This window comes from Bubalus bubalis, chromosome 8 (genome assembly GCF_019923935.1).
Source record: "Bubalus bubalis isolate 160015118507 breed Murrah chromosome 8, NDDB_SH_1, whole genome shotgun sequence".
In the NCBI taxonomy this organism is placed as follows: domain Eukaryota; kingdom Metazoa; phylum Chordata; class Mammalia; order Artiodactyla; family Bovidae; genus Bubalus; species Bubalus bubalis.
In genome coordinates, this window is record NC_059164.1 from 68,524,416 (window position 1) to 68,540,964 (window position 16,549).

Below are 16,549 nucleotides of genomic sequence, written 5' to 3' on the forward strand. Positions count from 1 at the left end.
ATCCATCACCCGTCCGCGCGCGCTTCCTGATCCGGGTCCGCGCGCGCGGCGCGCACATTGGCCGGGGCGGGTCACGTGGAGGTACGGGGCGGGATGCGCGCCGGCCGGGACGCGCGCGCGCGCGCGCGGGGGGGAGGAGCGGCGCGAACTTCGGTGGCGTCGGCGGCGGAGGGAGGGGGAGGGGTGGGTGCTTGACAGCGGGGGAGGGGAAGGGAGAGGAGGAAGGGGGGATGGGAAACGAGGCAGGAGGGGGAGGGGCCTCGGCGAGCCCAGAAAAACGACAACGCGAGAAAAATTAGTATTTTTGCACTTCACAAATTAATGACCATGAGCTCGTTTTTGATAAACTCCAACTACATCGAGCCCAAGTTCCCTCCCTTCGAGGAGTACGCGCAGCACAGCGGCCCGGGCGGCGGAGACGGCGGCCCGGGCGGGGGCCCCGGCTATCAGCAGCCCCCAGCGCCCGCGGCCCAGCACCTGCCGCCGCCGCAGCAGCAGCCCCAGCTCTCCCACGCGGGCGGCAGTCGCGAGCCCCCAGCCTCCTACTACGCGCCGCGGGCCGCCCACGAGTCCTCCTATCCCGCGGCCGCGCTCTACCCCGCGCATGGGGCGGCCGACACCGCCTACCCCTATGGCTACCGCGGTGGCGCCAGCCCCGGGCAGCCGCCGCAGCCCGAGCAGCCCCCGGCGCACGCCAAGGCTCCTGCGCACGGCCTGCACGCGAGCCACGTCCTGCCGCCTCCTCCCCCGCAGCATCGTGCGGCGGCCCCTGCGCCCCCGCGGCGCTGCGAGGCGGCTCCAGCCACCCCAGGCGTCCCGTCAGGGGGTAGCGTCCCCGCGTGCCCGCTGCTCCTGGCTGACAAGAGCCCGCCGGGCCTGAAGGGCAAGGAGCCCGTGGTGTACCCCTGGATGAAGAAGATCCATGTCAGCGCCGGTACGTGGCGCCGCTGGGGAGGCGCGGAAGGGTGGGCTGGGGCTGAGCCGGGTTCCAGGGTCGGGGCGGGGGTCGGAGGAGAGGCCCCTAGGGGAAGAGGGCCTCGGGAGGGGAGCACCCAACTGGCCCAAGCTACAGTGGGATGTGGATGTGTGAGCGCCAGCCAGCCGCCTGATTCCAGTGTGAGAACCCTTTTGTACCCGGGGTCCCTTTATCTGGAGATTTACGAGACGACAAACTGTTAGGGCAGTAATTATAGCCCCCATAAATTTAATTGCCCTGGCAGAGGCTTCAGGCCATGTGTCTTTGAAGCTTTTCTTCAGCCCCAATGCCCAGCACTATTCTTTATGGCTCTCGGGTGTTTCCCGTTGTCAATAGCCTGTGAAACATTTTCTTTGCCGTTTTATGTATCTTGCGTGAACTTGGTGTCAGGTTATTATATAATGATGATGTTCGATTGCTCTTCCCCACCCCACCTTCTCTTTCCTCCTCCTTTCCCTCTCCTCCACTCCCTCCTCCTTGGCTTTCTCCTTCGGGGTTATGGGCTTTCAGTCAACCCCAGTTATAATGGAGGGGAGCCCAAGCGCTCCCGAACCGCCTACACCCGGCAGCAGGTCTTGGAGCTGGAGAAAGAGTTCCACTTTAACCGCTACCTGACCCGGCGTCGCCGCATCGAGATCGCCCACACGCTGTGCTTGTCTGAGCGCCAGGTCAAGATCTGGTTTCAGAACCGAAGGATGAAGTGGAAGAAAGATCATAAACTGCCCAACACTAAGATGCGATCCTCCAACTCCGGCTCGGCTTCAGCAGGCCCGCCAGGAAAACTACAAACTCAGAGCCCGCATCTGCATCCTCACCCCCACCAGGGCGCCTCCGCACTCACTCCTTCCTCTATGTAATGTTCCAGAGCTCCAGACCAGTTCTGTCCCTCACCTGCTTTTCTCCTCTCTTCTGCCCCTTTTCCCATCCACCCGTCCCCATCTGGTCTACAACAGACCCCCCCAAACAAAACTCAACTTGGAGAAGAGGATGATAAAACGAAGATGTTTTGCGGGTAAGAAAGTGTGTGAACTGCTTGCCACTGAAGAGAAGACAATGACCAGGATGCTGGCTGGTGGAACAACCTGCTGGCCTGGACAAGGCTGCCAGGTTTGGGTACCTGAGAAGGACCACTTGGCATTAAATACTTTTGAGATGGCTGAAGCCAGTCACACAACTCATGTTGACTGGGAACATGTACATTTGTTGCAAGCAGAAGAAAACAGACCCTTTTCCTACATTCCTTCCCTTCCCCTCCCTCCTTAAGGCAGCTCATAAAAGCTTGTACTGAACTGAATAAATGAGTAGCCACTGTGGACCTCACAAGATTATTTAATTCTCAAAAATGTATAGACCTTGATGGTAGATGTGACACATGTTAGTTTCCCTTCCTTTCATTTATTTAAAATATTGTTATGGAGATATTGTCTAATTCTGAGGCACAATCTTGGAAGGGAGAGTGCATTTAGTCCCATGTGCAGCTGTATAAATTGTGGTGTGGCTCTGTAGAAAGCCATGTGCTAAGAATAAACTCTGTTTAAAAAACAAATTTCTAAGACGTATTTGTGTGTTTCCTACTTTTAATTAAAGTTCTCTGAATTGAAATGGTTGACCTTTCGTGTAAAAATCCTGTAGATGGTTTGGGTTGCATTCACTTGGACTGACTGCTCACATAATTTGTTCAACTTGAGCTGAACTCTTGTCAAGTTTGACCCACTGTGGGAAAAGTTCCAAAGAGCAGGAAAGCTCTTGAGCTCTGAGAGGGCTCCTCTTCTTCCCAAACTTGGCCAGGCTTTTAAGCTTCAAGTCTCTGTAAGGCATAGAAACGTGTCCTTCTCTACAATGAAAGGTGAAACCATGCAGTGCTGCGGGCCCACGAGTTTCTGCAGCTGTTCTACATGCTGAACTCTGAGCACACTTGGAAAGAAGTGGTCCCTTTGGTATTTATTGCACCTTCACACTTAATCTGCCTGTTTCCCTGGAGATAAAAAATAGTTTGTGCAAAGAGTTGAGATTGCTTTTTGTCGCTTGGCTGTTTTTAAGGTTCTCTTCACTAACTGCAACTTGGGATTTTTGTTTGTTTTTTCATTTCTTCTTCTTTTTTTTTCCAAGCAAGACCTTTAAAAATAAACTGAATTTTTCTGGTATACCCTCCAAAGTTTCTTCGGAGGAAAGAATAATGACACCTTAAGCATAATGACACCATAACCAAGGTAGATCTGGGAGTATTAAGTGTTGGAAGAAAGCCAAACTCTGAACTAGGGACATCTTCCTTAAATATCACCAGATCGCACTGTGCAACCTAGAGATCTAGATTCAAAAGGCTGAAATCAAACCCCACTTCTCAATCTTCATAGCCCTAGTGTCTGCTTACTCATTTACAAATTAGCAAAGAGGATTTAACTTGATTGTCACTGAAGGGAGTACTCTCCAACAAGATTGAGAAAACCAACAGCCCCTAGTCCCAGAATGTAAGAACTATCACCTGACCTTGAATGAGTATGGTTTTTAGTTCATGTAATAATTTTAGCAGAGATGGGAAAGGGGTCTCACCCACCTCTGCAGTATCAAAGGAGCTTTAACGGCATTTCCCCATCAGAGGCTAACTACCCGTAGCCAGTGGTCAGTGCTGTTAGACCTTCCTCCTCAACTGGTCTGTGTGCCAGAGGCAAGGGTGATCCGTTTTCTACCTGGGAACAAACCAGATCTTAGAGGAAAGTGGACACCAGTCTCTGAGGGGCCTCCTCCTCTCCCTAAGAAAATTCAGGAGCAAACAAATACATTCCTTCCCAAGTCAGGCCAAACCTGGCATAAAGTGCATTTTATAAGGTGTGAACAGTGAACGGGTGCCAGGGAGCTCTGGAAGCCCTGCAACTGCCGCAAAAACTTATTAGCCCTCCCCCTACTACATGCACTTGTAAAACGAAATTAAATCATGCTGAAAATAGCAATTTTCCCAGGAATCATTAATCACCTCATACAATAAATACTTCTTTGTAATTCAACAGCAATTCTGAAAGGCATTCTCTGGGAAAAGTCTGTGGAGAAGCAAGGGATCTTCTTGCAAATAATGTGGTCTCGGGCAAAGACTCAGCATCTTGGCTGTCTGCTCAAAAAATGCCTAGACTCTTGGTGGAAATTGAGTGTCGAGCTGCAAAACCTCAATTGGCAGATTATCATCATTTAAGGTAAATTCTTATATTTCTCCTTGGTAGGAAAGGAGGGATATGGGGGCATTCATTAACTTCATATGGAGGCACTTGTTTGGGGGTGGAAGGAGATTTTCTTAATCTATCTGAGAAAAGAGAGAAGATCAAGATTGTTTTTCTAATATTCCCTGACGGAATGTCACTTTTTGCCCAAGCTGTCTTGATTATTAAGGTATTGGTAAGGTTTACAAAGCCAAAATTACCCACAATGATCCAAATGATTATTTCATTTCTTCAAGTGATTTACCTGCTTCAGATTTGGTCTTTAAGGGAGCTTGTTATAACAGCTTAGAAAATCTCACTTTGTGTTTTAAAATCCTGCATTGTCTGCCCCTTGCTAGGGCAACCATAAGAGTTCACCCAGAGGACAAATTTTCTATCTCATTAATTGTTTTTTTTTTTTTTTTACGTGAACCCTATGGGCCCCACAAACCCTTGACCTTTAAAGACAGTATTTTGTGTAAGCTCTGTAAGTTTCCTACCAAAATGACCCTTAAACATGTTCCCTTCTTCGTTTTCTCTTTCCCCCTTCTTCCCGCTAACACACACTCATCAGTTTTAGTCACAGAGCCACACTGTGCATGACTCCTAAGATAAAAGTTTTGTCAACATCTGAAATCAACCTAAATCGGATTGGAGACACTTTAATGGTCACAGTTTGAATTAAGTACTTAACACTATCCCCCCTCTGAAGAAAAATGGCACTTTGCAGGCTCTCTTTCCTAGTTTTGCTGAAATCTACAATATACCCGGTGTTTTATTACAGCAGGAATTCAACTGTGACAGGCATAGTAGAGTACTTAATACCCAGGATGGAGCTCCTGGGAAGATTACCTAGATATATGGTGAGTGGGCCCTCCAGACAGCATCTCTGACTTTATATTCAGCTGTCCCAGGATGCCCACATTCCCCCCACCTCTCAGCCTCCTTGCCTTGGAGTGGGTATCACTCTCTCTCCCTCTATCCCTTTCCATACCTTGAGCTTCCAAACTGTGCTGCTTTTCTCACCACTGCCTGTCCTACCACCCTTTCAACATCGAAACAGATCAATGGTTCTTTGAAATGGAAAGAAAGAAAACCCCAAAGAATCTATGTAGCAAACAGAAACCTGGGACTTCCGGTGTGGATGAGTTGGTTCTTTGTACTTCCTTAGTCTCTGCATCCCTAGCTGCGGTCTGGTATGGAAGAACTCAGTCTCACCTTTCCCAACAGCTGCTCCTGTTGCCCCTTCTCTGTACTATACACCAGCCTGAGAATAATTCTGCTTCCTCTCTCAAAGAGTATGGGCTGGGAAGGAGGAGGAAGAGAGTGTGTTCTGACTCCTTGACAGTAGCAGGGAGGCTGCAGGGGCTGCTGTGAAGCGTTTTAGCCTGAAACTTCAGTCTTGGAACTCTGGCATCTCTTCTTCCTGAGGTCCCAAACTCCAGGAGTAACCACTCTCCCCTATCCCCACTTTCAGGCCAGCCCTACTCGCTCTGTGATTGATTCCTGGGGCTAAAAGAGATTCCTTGATTGAAAGAATGTCCAAGGCGAAAGAGGTATGGATGCCATTTTGGTTCAGTCTTCTCAGTTTACCAACAAGGAAACTGAGGCAGCTGAATGCTTCCCTTTTATGTTCTTTATGTTAATCAGTATGTAGCTTGAATAGAGTCTTTGGTCTCATCTTGGATGGGGTGAGTGTACAGACATCTTTTCTCTGCAGAAGCCTCTTCTGCCTGGAATGGACATGTGCTTCTGGGCTTCACTTGAAACTGAGGGGAGGGCCTCAGGTGTCCAGGGGCCAGGGAACAAGGGTGGCTTCTTGCCTGATGAGCCACCAAAGCAGTTAGGGAAATTATATAACCAAACTGCTGTAGCCAGTGTGCTAAGACAGGTGGGTTGACCTCTGGACTCAGGAGGTAACGGATGTCAGGGCATCTGACTGTCCACAATTCTCCTAGTCCTGGAATGACTATTTCTAATATGCTAGCCCTGAGATTTCTGTAGGTGATTGCTGCCTCGGAGCCTGTCAAGGGCGTCTGGGTTCTGGAGGCCTGGGAACTAAAAAAGCCAAACAAGGACCCTGGTTGCAGCAGATAAAGGTGTAGCGCCTGTTCCAGGGAGATATTGAAATTGTAATCTTTGTGGTCACGTGACTCATTAAATAATTAATGTGGATCGTCAGGAATGGATCGGAGTCGTCAGGGCCTCACTAGGAATGAATCTCAGAAGTGAGTCCCCCAACTTCCTATTTGATTTTTAAAAACACACACCCTCAGATTTATATCCAAAAGCTTTTTAACTGCTTCAGGAGGGGTGGAGAGAGGCTGTCAGCGGGCAGGACCCGGAGCTGGCCGACCCACGATGGGTCGTGGGATTTTTCCGTAGGGTTTCTGCGAGTTTGGGGAGCGCGGCGCGACCGGGGAAACGTGAGTTCGGGTTCAGGATTTCTGCGGTCACATCTTGGCTTTCGTGATGAAGTGGGACTGATGCTCAGACAGTTGGTAATGTTCTGATTCACACTGGGGAAGGCTGCAGAGATACCACAGGACGGGCGCGCGGCTTTGTTCAATTTTCCCGGTGTTCATAAATCACCCGCGCCCGGCGAGCGAGGGAGCAAGCGAGCGCCAGAAACGCCGGAGAGAGAGGCCGCAGCGGCAGCGGCAGCGGCAGCCATTGCAGGGGAGAGACCTGGGCAGCGTCTCTTTGTGACTCATTAGTCTGAACGATTTATGGTGGAACGGCAGCCATGAATATTTGACTTGGGGATAAGGAAACAGCAACAATAATAATAACCATAACAATTACAATGCTCCTAAGAGTCATGGGGTGGGTGGGTGGCGGTGGATGGCGGCATAGTGGATCTTTCTGGGACTGTGTTGAGTGGCAACTGCAGGGTAGCTAAGCCCCACCTTGCTTAGGGTCAGGCCACTGTCCCCAAGGCCAGGGGGCACTCCCTTTGGGGACACAGAGGACAAGTTTGAATAGAGGAAGGGGGCCCAGCATGGATTCAGAGTTCCAAGTGCTTGATGGATACTGGGGGCTGCAGGTCGAGGTGGTGGCAGAGAGCAGTTAGGGGCTGGTGTGCATCCACTTGTTCAGTGTGTTAGGGGTCCATGAAGCCTGAGGGTCAGGGGACTTGTGGGCTATTTGGTAGCCCCTTTTGGCACTCTTAGCAGGATTGCATGGATGCAGGACAGCCACTGGGGCTGATTTGGGCAGGCTAGAGTGCAAGGAGGCTGCCATGACCTGGGTGAAGGGATAGTGGGACAGGAACAGGGCTGTGGAAGCAACTGGACCTCAGAGTCCCAGCCCAGCAGAGAACTTCTCTAAGCCAGGGACCCAGCGCCCAGGAGGATTCTTTGCCCCTCCTCAGTGTCTTCCCCCTATCCCCCAAAAGCTGGCTGACCATTTGCCAGTTAGAGAGCAAGAGAGGGCTGCAAATATCTGGAGGGAGGCGGCAGCAGCAGAATTAGGGCCTGGAGGGACTGGCCGCTGCTGTGTAAAGGGAGGCTGGATAGGGTCCCCAGATGGGGTATTGTCTAATACCTGCGTCCTCCCCAACTTCCCCCACTTCCAGCAACCATAGCTAGCCTACTCAGAGGGACTGGGTGCTGTGGTGATCCCGCCAGCCCACTGGGGCCGAGAGAGAGGACGCCCCAGGGCTTGAATGAACCAGAAGACAAAACCTTCCAACACTGCCCCTGGCCCATGGACTGAGCCGGAGTCTGATTTCGCGCCAAACAGAAATGAACACTATTAGTGAGGTTTCAGGAGAGCCGGTGATTGAATGCTCCCAGGCAAGGCTTCCCTTTGTTAGCAGAAGAAAATAAAGCGTGCATTCACACTCCCAAGTTGAGGTGCGAGAGCAGCTCTTGCAGCAGAGGGAGGGCCACCAACAGAAAGCCTCTTCCACCTTCCCGTCTTCCTCCGCCTGCACCCCCGCCCCCCCCCCCGCCATAAAAAGAAAGAAAAAAAAAGTGTGGGTGCGGAGATGGAGTATGTATTTATTTTACAAAAATAAATCATCACCTTCAGGCCATTTGTAGACCGGAACCTTTCGAGCAATGAGTGCGCCACATGGGCGAGTGTCCTGGCGACTCTTCCGTGTCCGCGTCACCCCGGGGGCCACCCGGGCACCCGCATCGCCGGCGCCTCCAACTCTGCTCCTCCAAGTCCCTTCTTCCGCGGCCGCCCTTCACCCTCTGCTGTTTGTTTGTCCGCAGAGCCGCCGGATGCCGGAAACGGGGAGTCCCTGAGCGCCCGGAGCTAGAGACACTCTCGGCTTCAGCCTTGGACATCTTTCGAGGTAAGCGCTGCGTCCCAACTCTTCACCGCGCCGGCCCTCGCACCGGTGAAGGAGTTTACTTTCCCTGGCAGCTGCCACCCCTTGCAGCTGGTCAGTATTGAAAGAGGTGCTGGTCAATATATAACTTCGGAGGAGTTCCCCTCAGCTGCGCGCCCTGCCAGTGAGGGCTTCGGCGACAAAGCTCTGCCCCAGACCGGCTTCGTGCAGGAGGGACGGTTGCAGAAACCAAAGATGTGTGTTCGTCGGGGGCGGGGGCGGGTGGGGGGCTCAGAAGGGTATGTGTGTTTCTTCGGGCATGCCTCAGACGAACCGAACCGCTCCACGGAACAGCAGGGCCAAAGCCAGTAGAGGCCACGGGTGCGGCGGTAGCCGCGTGGGCCGCTCTCCTTGTGGACTGTTCACGGCGCCTGCGGAGCCTGGGAGTTCAGCCGTTGTGGTCAGCCTCAGCTCTGCGCGCAGAAAACGTGCCTCGACGCCTTGTAGTTTCTCCTATCGTCTTGCCTTTCCTTGGCAAGAGGGAAGTTGCTGTATTTCAAATGTGTAGACCATCGTTGGCAGCTGGGCTTCTCGGTTTCTTTAGCCGGACTGATCCACTGATCTTCCTGTGGGAGAAGCACGGGTTTTCTGTGTCTCGTCGTTTTCTTTTCCTATTTAGAACAAGAGAAAACTCTTTAAAATTCTTTCCAAGTTCTGGCTTAATTTGTTCTCTTAGTTTGGGATGCAGGGAGGTAATTACTGTGGTTTATTACCTTGTAAAAGATCCATAAATTTCGTGCCTATTTGGGGGAGGGGCCGCTGGAATAGCTTTCAAAAGCGTGGGATGAAGGAATGAATTTGCTTTGTTCTTTTAGGAATTATTTATTTTTAAAAGTTTGCTGAGATTTTTTTAAAATCTTCTATTCCCTAGGCCTCAGTCTTCCCTAAAATCTGCTCCTACAATAGATATCAGGTTGTTAATTAATTGAAACACTATTCTCTGATGCTCTAGGGCTGATAAGGTGTTCTGGATACAATTATTACTTTATCAGATAGGAAGTAAACAGAGTAATAGTAAAGCTGGTACTTTCTCAGCTACTGTATGTTTATTTATCCCAAGTATAGATAGAGCATTTCAGGAATTTGTAACTCAGATGTACTTAGGATTTGCATTTCAGAACATAACAGAACCGCCGCATGTGTAAACAGTTGCAGAGGTCTGTGGCCATGTGTATAAAATGATAATACACATCCAAGAGAACTTGGAGCCCATTTGTACTGTAGTTGCACACACGGGAAATATTTCATGTTAAATAATGATCGATAACCTACCCCCCCCCCCCCACCAAACACACACAGTGGGCTAAGGGCCTTACCTGACACTGAATAGAAAAAACCACTACAGTTAAGTAAAGGGAGAAAATGTTAAGTGTATTTTTGACGGAGAAATCAGATTACAGTGTTTGAATACAGATATAGCTAATCTGCCAACAGCCTTGCAAATATTGACTAAAGCTCTGTATCCTTGGTCACTTGCTCCTTCTAAGACAACTTTGTGCTATTTTGGCTCCATTGCATGGATCTAGGGCTTGTGTCCGAGCCCTGGCCAGGTTGAGTGGAGGAGTCAGTAAAGGGGGAATTGGCAGCTGGGTTTCCCAACCTGGGCCTAGATACTTGAGCATCTCTATTCTTGTTCTCTGGAACAAAACGGAACCATAAAAGGCCCATAGCCTTGCTTCAGGAAAGTGGGTTTCAGAGTGGTGAAGGAGGACTCTCAGCTGCTGGTTCCCTAGGGGCTTGGCCAGACCAAGATCTCTCTTAGGGAAGCCATTTTCACTTCAAAAGTTAAACTTCCTTTGACTTGTTCAGATTTTTCCCTTCACATCCCACCCAATCACCCCATCCCACTCCAAGTCGTTAATGTTAATTGTTAAACAGCAGTTGAAGCATTAACTGGGCTGTTAATAGAGGTATAGAGGCTCCTAGCTGAAGCTGAGATGCTGCTGGGCCTTGCTGGCGTTAAGGCATTTCTCTGAAGCAGGACCAAAGACTTCTCTCATTGATTTATCGCCTCGGAATTTCGGTTTGCTCCAGACTGCTCTGAGAGTTCTAAAGGGGGCCTCTTCTCATTTTTGAGTTGAAGCCTATGCAGAAACTTTAGTTGGCAAGGAAGGGAGTTTGCCAGGCTATCTGGAGAGCTCAGGGTGAAATTATACGGATGGATGGGGTAAGGGGAGCAGAGGCCAGTGTATTAGTTGTCTGAGTCCTTGGGAAACCAGAGAGTGCTTTTGAAAAGAGCCTTTGGGCCTGACCCCTACCCCCCAAACCTGAGAGAAGCTGGTTTTGGATTTGGGTTCTCACTTTGCAGCCTGTGACTTAGGTCAGAGCTGGGAAGGTTCACATAGGGGTTCTCTCCTAGCTATCCCATAGACAGAACCTTATCCAGCTTAGGCCAGGACTTACTTCCAAGGAATTAGGCCTCCTCCTCTTTTATTGCCCTTCTCATTTGGACACCCCCATGACCAGGCCTCTGCTGAGGGCCTTATTTTCTCACCAGGCCCCTTCTGTCCCTCTGCAGGGGAGAAGGGGAGGGAAGGAACCATGCACAGCTTTCTGCAGCTGCTACAAGTGAGCCCTCATGCTTAGAGAGTCATAGCCAGCTGAAGACCCACTCTCAAGTAACAAAAGAATATGGCATGAGGATCTTACCACCTCAGAGCATTCCCCAAGTTAGAAACAAAGACCTGAAAAGAGGGAGTTTTTAGATGGCTTCTGAGAACGTGAACTGTTGAAGTCAGTGGACAGAGCCCCCAAGCAGAAGGCAGGAGTTGGAGTGGGATGAGGAGGGGGAATGCCAGGTTCCTCATGAGCAGAGTTGGTCCCGTTCAGTTTCTGATGGTGGACACAGAGTTGTCTTTGAGGAGAGTAGACACACTTGTCTGCAGAAAGGGTCTTAGATTGTCTTGTAGGTTAATTCAAGGGATGCCAGCAAACATTGGTTTTTTTTTTTTTCCCCTCTCTTGCAGAGACAATTAGATCATTTCCCCTTACATTTTTCATCATTAGAAGCCTATAATTTCATGTATCACTCAGCTATGCACTAAGGAAATGTGTAAGTGCAGATTTGGCCTGGACACTTGGTCCCTCCAGATTTTGCAAACCCTGACCCACCACTCTAGAGCCAAGCATCTCTTCTTGTAGGGGGCTCCTATCAAACAAAACCAGCTGGACTTGGAGGAGGTGCTTCGGCCTTTTGTCAGGTAATTATGGGCCTTTTGGGTTTCTCCAGTGGCTGTGGTGTATGGTGTGGGTGTTAGCAAACTCCATACAATGGCAGGCCATTAGGGAGTCCACTGAAGAGGCCAGTTAGTACTGGGTTTTCTTCTGGAAACAGGGCCAGCACCTTTTGCCTTTTGATGTACTAACCAGTTGGCCAGGGGAGACTGGAGTGCTTGGGTGTTTTGGGTTCAGCTTGTGTGTGAGTGGGAGACTGTAAGGAAAGTTCTTCAGACTGTGAGAATGGGGACAGAATTGCTCTTCCCTTGTGCTGACTCATGTGTACAGAAATGTAAGTGGAGCTAAGTGGCCTTGTGTGACGCGTGTTGGGATGGGGGGAGATGCCCCAGTGTCCTACTGTCCTGGATAAAACTTCCCCATTGCTGATCAAGGTCCCCCAGTTCACCTCCCTGAAAGCTAAATGTTCTGATTGGAAACATAGTCCCTTCAGTGATTCCCTATTTCAAATGAAAGGATTTAAGTTGACGTATGACCACGTGAGCACATAATACAGCGCATTATTGTGGCATTTGGAGCGGAGACCCAGACAGGCTTTGCCTGTGATTACGTTTTCTAGATTCTCTACAGAGCGAGAGCTTTCCCCCACCCCCACGCACCCACCTCCTCCTTCTTCCCCTTCTCCGGAGAGCGCTCTCCTAGCGGGTTGCAGTTTTCAGCGCTCATGGAGCGGTTCTGGGCGAGCTAGCCGATGGGACTCCAGGCCACACCGGGAGAATGGAATTTATTTTAAGGTATTTCTGTTGATTGTTCATATCTGGAGTGAGTTATGGCTGTGAGAGAGACAAAGGTCAGGCGAGGAGACCCTGGTTCATGGACAGGACCCTCAGCGCCTCTCTTCCTTTGTTTCTCCCTTAGAATCGAAAGCATTTGAAAGATCCCCAGTGGCGCCTCAGACTGCATTTAATTCCCTGGCAAGTGTTGGGGGGTGTAAAGGAAAGAGCATTTGGGGGCTACTAGGTGGGCCTGGTGGCCTCCAACACTAAAGTGGCTTTGTCCACTGCAGCGGGAATTGAGTCCCAGAAGCTGATCCCCTGGCGGACTCGAGTGTTGGAGCACTGCCGGCTCCAGCCAGGGTGGCCCGAGCGCAGCTCACAGCTCGCTGGATGGAACTGCCTGGAGAGGGTGGGGGCTGAGTAAAGGAGAAGGGGAATTGCTCCCTTTAGCCGTGTTTGCTGGCTAGGATGGAGGGTGAAGGCTGACTTGGACAGCCAGAGCAGCTGGGGGAGAGAAATCAATGAGTGTCCAGATGCACTGCCATTTTATTGATGATGCTTCGGGCCACTTTGTTCAGTGCTAGGTGGTTGCACGCGCTTTCCCACTTGCCAGACTGAAGGAGCCAGACCCTGAGGACTAGCCATTGTTTGCCCGAATACCCTCTGCCTGAACAGGGGTGGAGAAGGACAGCTCAAATCTAGGAGAGGCTTGGGCTGGGGGCAAGCATGCTGAATGCCCAGAAGCTCTGTTGTTCTAACATTCAGGAGACAGAGAAAGGAAGGAGCTGGAGCTAGCTGAGCTTCGTAAGACACAAGGCTGGGGCGCCCCCTGTTTCACCCCCAGCCGGCTAGGAGAGTTGGAGAACTGGCCGGTGTGCCCTGGGCTGGAGGGAAGTCTGAAAGCAAAGTCTGCAGAAAGCAGAGGCAGACATCTTCAGAGTCCCAGGAGCGGTGCTGTAGTCAGAATGGGGGCAGATGAGAGTTAAATAGTGTGCTTCCAAATTACTGGGAAAGCCCGAGCTAATTGGGCTTTAGGGACCCCATAGGAAGGATGGAAACTCCCTAAAAAGGTGAGGGAAATTTCACTTTCCTCTGCTGAAGTTCTTGGAGCAGAGAAAAGGGATGCCTACAAAGGAGCTGGGAATCGGATCTGTGTCCTGACTTAAAAACAAACAAACAAACAAACAAAAAACCCCAAAACTTTCCGCACCGGGGGAAAAAAAAAAAAGAAATCAAATCAGATTTCCCCTACTTGAGTGAGGTTTACTTCCCCAGACAGAAGGGCTGCTTCAGCCCTCCCCGCTACTGGCCCAGGCACTAACCGTGTTTAACTGAGGCCGTTTCAAGTGCTCTAAAACACCCCTTGGAAATAAAATGTAAGCTTTAATTGCTGTTCAATTACTTGTCAGCATTTCATATGATTTATGACCCAGTTCTGGCGCATTTTTGACCCAGTTAAAGACTCATAAATAATATAGTTTCACTAGAAAGAATGAGAGAAGGAATAGAGGTTTGTTAAACGCATCTTTTTATTGTCGCTTCAGTGCCAGCAAGTGGAATAAATATCTAAGGATGGACTACCAAGCTGGTTCTGTATAAAAGTGTACACAGACAGAAGCCAGTAGAGGTGTTTATAGAGAACTGGTTGGTTTTTCCCACATGGAAAAAGCCAAAGCCACTCCATCATAGCTGAACTATAGCCATTAAAAAAATAAAGGCTAGTCTCCCCCTTTACCCTCAAAATGCCAACCTCACCCTCAGAAGCAAGCTCATTTCCTCATTGATTTTCTTCCCCAATCTGGGATTTCTGTGCCTTTTGTAGCCAACAGTTATTCCCCACCTTCCTCCCTGGCTGCACAGCCACCCAAAGGCTCTCACAGATAAGTTCATAAAGATACTTCTGTAAAGGATAGAAAGGCACCAGGGCACTTCTGATGTTCCAGACACTCTTCTAGTGCTGAAAATACGTTTTCTTCTAGTCTTCATGGGTGAGAGATGGGGGCAGGGAACAGGACTTAAGAGTACTGGGGGAGCCAAGGGGTCCTCTCCCCAGAGAGAACCTCAGTGGTTTTGGTGGAGCCGGGTGAATGGCTGCGGGATTTACTTAGGGCGCTTGGGTAGGGGCTGAAATCGACAGGCAATATTTTCCTTTTAAAAAAGCAGTAACAAACAAAAATCCTTCAGCTATTATACATTATTATTTTTAATCAATTCACCCGTCTGGCTCCAAAGGTCAGTCCTTTGGATTTTAGCAGAGAGGCCTGGGCCCCAGCAATCTGCGTGCCAGGTCGCTAGACCGTAGTCTTGAGGTCCGAGCCCCACTTCTGCCCGCTGCCCAGAGGAGGTCCTGGCCCAAGCTCCCGCCCTATCTTTCCCTGGGCTCCCTGCTCGGCGGCTCCCGGTATCTCTGGGCGCCTGCGGAAAGGTTTGCGTCCCGGGTCCCCCAGCCCTCACCTCGGCGCCCCGGGCCGTCCCCTCCCCTGGCAGGTTCTCACGGAGAGCGGGCCTTCCCGGCAGCTGGCTTAGCTGAGAAGGCGGTGAGTTGCGTCAGCAGTTTGGAGGAGAAAGTGCGGGTTGATTATTGACCCACGCCTTCTTTCTTCAAATGCTACATCCGACCCAGCCGGTTTGAAGAGAAAATGCCGCCGAGCGGATTTTTGCGGCAGGCTCTTGCCTCCTACGCTGCCTCGCTCCCCCTTTCAAGTCGCGCTGCAGCAGTATGCCATAAGGAGCAAGTGTTTGCTGTTTTGTGCTCTGTTTACAGCTTTGGGGCGCCGAGTCATAAATCTTGCCCAGCCATAAATGACAAAAACCATTGGTATGCATGAGGCCACCCTGGCCCGGAGTGCTTTTTGATTTCTCCCTTTTCCCTTGGCTTTGTTTTTGCTCTAAGGTGACACTTTGGCTCCCTGACAGTTTAAACATACTACTTATATTTTTAACACCTTCCTTTGAGAAGGACCGGCCGTTGACACCTTGGAATTGCACGAATGCTCCATTTCTCTTTTGCCACACACATATCCTGACAGAGTTCACTTCCGAATCTGGAAAGTTGAGGGAGGCATTAGGAGGGAGAAAGACTATCCTCCTTAAAGTTTTGGCAAAATTGCTGGGCATATTGGGCCTTTCCTCTGCTCAGCGTCCCTATCTGCCACTAATTAGGGCAGAAAATATAGACGCGGTTTCCTATTGGGGTCAGAGCTGTCTTAGCCCGAGAGTGAGCCGCGTGTTTGTACTGTGAAATGGGTACAGAAGGGTTGGACACCTAGAATTCTAACACCTTTGTGTGTACCTGAGCCCAGAGCGGCCCGTTTTACTGCCTGGACAAACCGTATCTCCCCCAGGCTACCTCCCTCCCGGCCGCCAGGATTTCAAGGATTTCCACCTGAAAAAATATAACCAGAGAGCCCAGTTGGCTCTGGGGGAGGACTCCCAAGAAAGGAGGCCCTGTCCCAGCCCCTAGAGACTGGCTTTGAGGTTCTCAGCTTGGGGGTGGCAGGTGAGGTAAACTGCCCAAAGTCTGGGGAACTCTCTTCTCCTGGTTCTCTTCCCTTTGCCCCGCAACTGGAAATGTTCAGAGCATGGGGTAAGGTAGTTTCTCAAACGGATTCCAAAGAAATAGAGCCCAGGAAGAGAGCCCCTTTGTGAGAGCTGTTTGTCCTCATTAGCATAATTTTCCTGGACTTTAGTGACGCTTAGGAGCGGGGAGAGGGAGGGCGTTGGGGGTTGGGGGGAGACTGCCCTCCCCCCCGCTGCCGCCGGGCTCCCCCTCTCGCTCGCCTCCGCCCCATCCCCCACGCCCGCGGCGTCCTCCCCCCCAACCCGGCCGCCTCGGCCTCCCTTCCCGCCCGCCCTCAGCACCCCCACCGCACCCCCCGACCAGACGCTGCTCCGCGTGTAATATTCATAAGAAACATACCCAAGTCGGTGCCACTAGCCCAGGCAGAGCCCCGCGCCGCGCTAGCGCTTATCTCCGGGCCGCGGCTGCTGCCCTCGGGAAGGGCAGGGGGCGGGGGTGTGGGGGAGGGGAGGGTGGGTGGGGTGGGTGGGAGGGGGGGTCCGAGCCGCCCCAGTCCGCCCTGGGCTAGCCGTG

General features: G+C 51.0%; 2 protein-coding genes and 1 long non-coding RNA gene across 6 annotated transcripts in view; 2 read left to right on the forward strand and 1 right to left on the reverse strand.

Moving 5' to 3' along the window:
• HOXA3 (homeobox A3) overlaps nucleotides 1–16,549 on the forward strand; it is a 44,617-nt gene that overhangs the window by 21,312 nt on the left and 6,756 nt on the right. Inside the window, exons 1-2 of one of the 4 annotated variants that reach the window (XM_044946713.2) lie at nucleotides 5,670–5,720; nucleotides 8,388–8,470. The gene's annotated coding sequence lies outside the window, so the exon portion shown is untranslated. The other 3 variants (XM_044946714.2, XM_044946716.2, XM_044946715.2) reach the window with 3 other exon arrangements.
• Nucleotides 225–2,522, forward strand: HOXA4 (homeobox A4). Its single transcript, XM_025291268.2, has 2 exons — nucleotides 225–934; nucleotides 1,487–2,522. The coding sequence occupies exons 1-2, from the start codon at nucleotides 322–324 to the stop codon at nucleotides 1,831–1,833; spliced, it is 960 nt and encodes a 319-aa protein (XP_025147053.1). The 5' UTR covers nucleotides 225–321; the 3' UTR covers nucleotides 1,834–2,522.
• LOC112586509 lies at nucleotides 8,143–16,511 on the reverse strand. Its single transcript, XR_003110988.3, has 2 exons — nucleotides 16,376–16,511; nucleotides 8,143–9,117 (listed from the first exon to the last, which is right to left on the reverse strand). It is a non-coding gene; the product is annotated as an uncharacterized LOC112586509 (long non-coding RNA).

Bases quoted from the DNA above. Each gene is read 5' to 3' on its own strand.
- HOXA4 (XM_025291268.2), top strand. From the start codon at position 322: ATGACCATGAGCTCGTTTTTGATAAACTCCAACTACATCGAGCCCAAG. The intron at 935-1,486 runs GTACGTGGCGCC...ATGGGCTTTCAG, and splicing joins GAAGATCCATGTCAGCGCCG to TCAACCCCAGTTATAATGGA.